This window comes from Macaca thibetana, chromosome Y (assembly GCF_024542745.1).
Source record: "Macaca thibetana thibetana isolate TM-01 chromosome Y, ASM2454274v1, whole genome shotgun sequence".
NCBI lineage: Eukaryota > Metazoa > Chordata > Mammalia > Primates > Cercopithecidae > Macaca > Macaca thibetana.
In genome coordinates this window covers 9,464,833-9,469,205 of record NC_065599.1, presented here as the reverse complement: position 1 = coordinate 9,469,205, position 4,373 = coordinate 9,464,833, and the positions used below count along the sequence as shown (strand labels likewise).

Below are 4,373 nucleotides of genomic sequence, written 5' to 3'. Positions count from 1 at the left end.
GAGGTTGCAATGTGCCAAGGTTGAGACAACTACACTCCAGCCTGAGCAACAAAGTGAGACTATCCCCCCACCCAAAAAAAAAATGTCCAGGCTTAGTGGCTCAAGCCTGGAATCCCAGCACTTTGGGATGCTGAGACGGGTGGCTCATGAGGTCTGGAGATCGAGACCATCCTGGCCATCATGGTGAAACCCCGTCACCACTAAAAATACAAAAATTAGCTGGGTGTGGTGGTGTGTGCCTGTAGTTCCAGCTACTTGGGAGGCTGAGGCAGGAGAATTGCTTGAACCTGTGAGGCGGAGGTTGCAGTGAGCCAATATCATGCGGCTGCACTCCAGCCTGGGCGAAAAAGTGAGACTCCATCTTAAAAAAAGGAAAAAAAAAGTGAATAAATGATATAGAAAGAAAAAGAAGAGGAGCTGTTAATTAAGTTAAAGGAACTTGGTGAGATTTCAGGAACAAAATGGCTTTAAAGCTGGGACTTTAAAGCTGGGCATTCAGCATATAGAGATGGTGCTAGGGAGGAAAATGAGAGTGAGGTCAGAGAGGATGGGAGGAGATAAGAAAAGCGAAAGAACAGAACCAAGAGGAAAAGCAGAACTAAGTCTAGGGGAGAAGGGAATTTGGAAAAGCAGAGGCCATTGACCTCTCTATAACTTTGTGAATAACTCTTTGTGTTTGTCTGACCTGGGAAAAAGTTCCAGAGCAACCACTTTCAAGATTGGGCAGCTTTCTCAATTACTCTAAGTCTCATCTTTTATTTATTTTTGTTTTTATGTTTGTTTGTTTTTACAGTTGTTTGCACAAGAGTAGCAACTACTCAGAGTGGGGTGCATGGAATAAACTCAAAAAAAGTCATGCTTTAAGAAAATGCTTAGTCCAATGGCTATCATCAAATATCCTCATTAGGAAATAACCAAATACAAGAAAAATTTGAAGGCATGGATTTGACTAATGGTTTAAAGAGTTAGCCCTGTATAATTACAAAATTTACAGACCTGAGATTTATGAATATTCTGTTTTCTAAGTACAGTTGATTTTCATTATTTATACATTTTGTCTTTCTGAACTTTCCTGCTCACTAAACTTTGTAACCTCAAAATCAATATGGCACTTTTGCAGTCATTTGCAGAGACACACACAAAGCTGGAAAAAAATGTAAATTGCTCAAAGTGCACATTCCCAGCTACAGTGGAACAAGGCCATGCTCTACCTTCTTGTTTCAGCTATCACACTTTAAACAAGTGGAATTATTATGGTCCATTGAGTACCATCGGTTTTGCATGTTTGTGCTTTTGTTGGTGATTTTGCTGTTTAAAACAGCCTGAAGCCCTGGTGGAGCGGAAGTCACTCCCTGAGGCAGTGGCGACAGCCGCAGCGAGAGGATGAACAACAAGTTCGACGCTTTGAAAGATGATGACAGTGGGGACCATGATCAGAATGAAGAAAACAGCACACAGAAAGATGGTGAGAAGGAAAAAATGGAACGAGACAAGAATCAGAGCAGTAGCAAGAGAAAGGCTGTTGTTCCTGGACCAGCAGAGCATCCCCTGCAGTACAACTACACTTTTTGGTACTCCAGGAGAACCCCCGGCTGTCCCACCAGCTCACAGAGCTATGAACAGAGTATCAAACAGATTGGCACCTTTGCCTCTGTGGAGCAGTTCTGGAGATTTTATAGCCACATGGTACGTCCCGGGGACCTGAAAGGCCACAGTGACTTCCATCTCTTCAAAGAAGGAATTAAACCCCTGTGGGAGGATGATGCAAATAAAAATGGTGGCAAGTGGATTATTCCGCTGCGGAAGAGCTTGGCCTCCCTTTGCTGGGAGAATCTCATTTTGGCCATGCTGGGGGAACAGTTCATGGTTGGGGAGGAGATCTGTGGGGCTGTGGTGTCTGTCCGCTTTCAGGAGGACATTATTTCAATATGGAATAAGACTGCCAGTAACCAAGCAACCACAGCCCGAATCCGGGACACACTTTGGCGAGTGCTTAACCTACCTCCCAACACCATTATGGAATACAAAACTCACACCGACAGCATCAAGGACAATTCAAGCTTTCGAAATACAAACATCACATTGTGAAAGTACACAAGCTGGCAATAATCCTTTTCTGTATGTATGTGTTTGTCCGAAATGGATGGGAGGCCTCCAGCCAGTCTTTCCATTGCTCACTGAAGGGACGTCCCTGAGCCGTGCGCTCCCCTTTTGCACTCATTGCTGGAGGACAGATTCCGCTAGACACCCTCCAGCATCGCTGACTTTATAAGGCGGAAAAACGGAAAACGTGACTTTGTGATAGACATTGTTTTTTAATGCGGTTCCGTGGGGGGCGTTCAGCCTTTCTGTTTGCCGTGTCCTGTCCAGATGCCTCTTGGGCATCCTGTAGTTCTCTTCCCGTGCTGTACGAAGGGTACCATGGCCACGTGTAGATGCCAGAGCTGTTGATGAGAGTTACCAGTATTATGAATGTCTATGCATCCAGGAAAAGCTTTCTGTTGGAGAGTCCCAGAAAAGCTGTAAATGCTGTCTTCTAGCTATGCCATTAAATTATTGGGACACTTAAAAATAATGATAATAATAAAAATAAATAAAACAGCCTGAAGAACAGAGCTGAAGTGCTGTCTGGGGTCCCCAGTATAAAAAAACTACAATGTGCCTCACAGGAAATATCTCTGTGTTAGAGAAGCATTATTCAGGCATGAGTCATGGTGCTGCTGGACATGACTTCAGTGTGAATGAGTCAACAATATCTACTCAGAAAGATTTTCTTAAACAGAAACATACATAAAACAAGATTAGGTATTGCCTGGTTGATGAAAATGTTGTGACCAGACATCATAGAAACCTAATCTTGTATTTCCCCTAGAAGCAATAGTTTATGATTTGCTAAGTCGGTGTTTATGTTGATTTTTTTTTTTTTTTTTTTCTTTTTTGAGATGGAGTCTTGCTCTGTTGCCAGGCTGGAGTGCACTGGAACGATCTTGGCTCACTGCAACCTCTGACTCCCTGGTTCAAGTGATTCTCCTGCCTCAGCCTCCTGAGTAGCTGGGATTACAGGCATGCACCCCAATGCCCAGCTACTTTTTGTATTTTTAGTAAAGATGGCCAGGATGGTCTACAACTCTCACAAATACTGAGAACTTAATGTAATTTCCATTTTTATTTCTACTAAATTGTGACCTTAATCAACCTAGAAGCCTGTTAGGTTTGCCCATTGCTGCATTGCTGATGATTGTCCCGATGGTGGGCTTATAATAGGCATTTGATTAATATTAGATTTATACATCAGGTGAGTAAGGAGGAGATTGGTTTCATTAATGCCACATAGTCACCATGCAAAAGGTGTCACATTTATTAGGGAAGTGTGACACTGGCATGGAGAAATCAAATGAATAAAATTCCTATAGTAGAGAATACTATAAACACCTCTACGCAAATAAACTGGAAAATCTAGAAGAAATGGATAATTTCCTGGACACTTACACTCTTCCAAGACTAAACCAGGAAGAAGTTGAATCCCTGAATAGACCAATAGCAGGCTCTGAAATTGAGGCAACAATTAATAGCCTACCAACCAAAAAAAGTCCAGGACCAGATGGATTCACAGCTGAATTCTACCAGAGGTACAAGGAGGAGTTGGTACCATTCCTTCTGAAACTATTCCAATCAATAGAAAAAGAGGGAATCCTCCCTAACTCATTTTATGAGGCCAATATCATCCTGATACCAAAGCCTGGCAAGGACACAACAAAAAAAGAGAATTTTAGACCAATATCCCTGATGAACATCGATGCAAAAATCCTCAATAAAAATACTGGCAAACCGGACTCAGCAACACATCAAAAAGCTTATCCACCATGATCAAGTGGGCTTCATCCCTGGGATGCAAGGCTGGTTCAACATTCGCAAATCAATAAACATAATCCAGCATATAAACAGAACCAAAGACAAGAACCACATGATTATCTCAATAGATGCAGAAAAGGCTTTTGACAAAATTCAACAGCCCTTCATGCTAAAAACTCTCAATAAATTCGGTATTGATGGAACATACCTCAAAATAATAAGAGCTATTTATGACAAACCCACAGCCAATATCATACTGAATGGGCAAAAACTGGAAAAATTCCCTTTGAAAACTAGCACAAGACAGGGATGCCCTCTCTCACCACTCCTATTCAACATAGTGTTGGAAGTTCTGGCTAGGGCAATCAGGCAAGAGAAAGAAATCAAGGGTATTCAGTTAGGAAAAGAAGAAGTCAAATTGTCCCTGTTTGCAGATGACATGATTGTATATTTAGAAAACCCCATTGTCTCAGCCCAAAATCTCCTTAAGCTGATAAGCAACTTCAGCAAAGTCTCAGGAT

At 42.0% G+C, this 4,373-nt stretch overlaps 1 protein-coding gene across 1 annotated transcript; it reads left to right on the top strand.

The window, feature by feature from the left end:
• Positions 1–1,308: 1,308 nt before the first annotated feature.
• Positions 1,309–2,289, top strand: LOC126947183 (eukaryotic translation initiation factor 4E type 2-like). The gene has a single exon (XM_050777911.1). It carries the CDS (start codon positions 1,384–1,386, stop codon positions 2,086–2,088), a length of 705 nt encoding a protein of 234 aa, XP_050633868.1. The 5' UTR covers positions 1,309–1,383; the 3' UTR covers positions 2,089–2,289.
• The last annotated feature ends 2,084 nt before the right edge of the window (positions 2,290–4,373 follow it).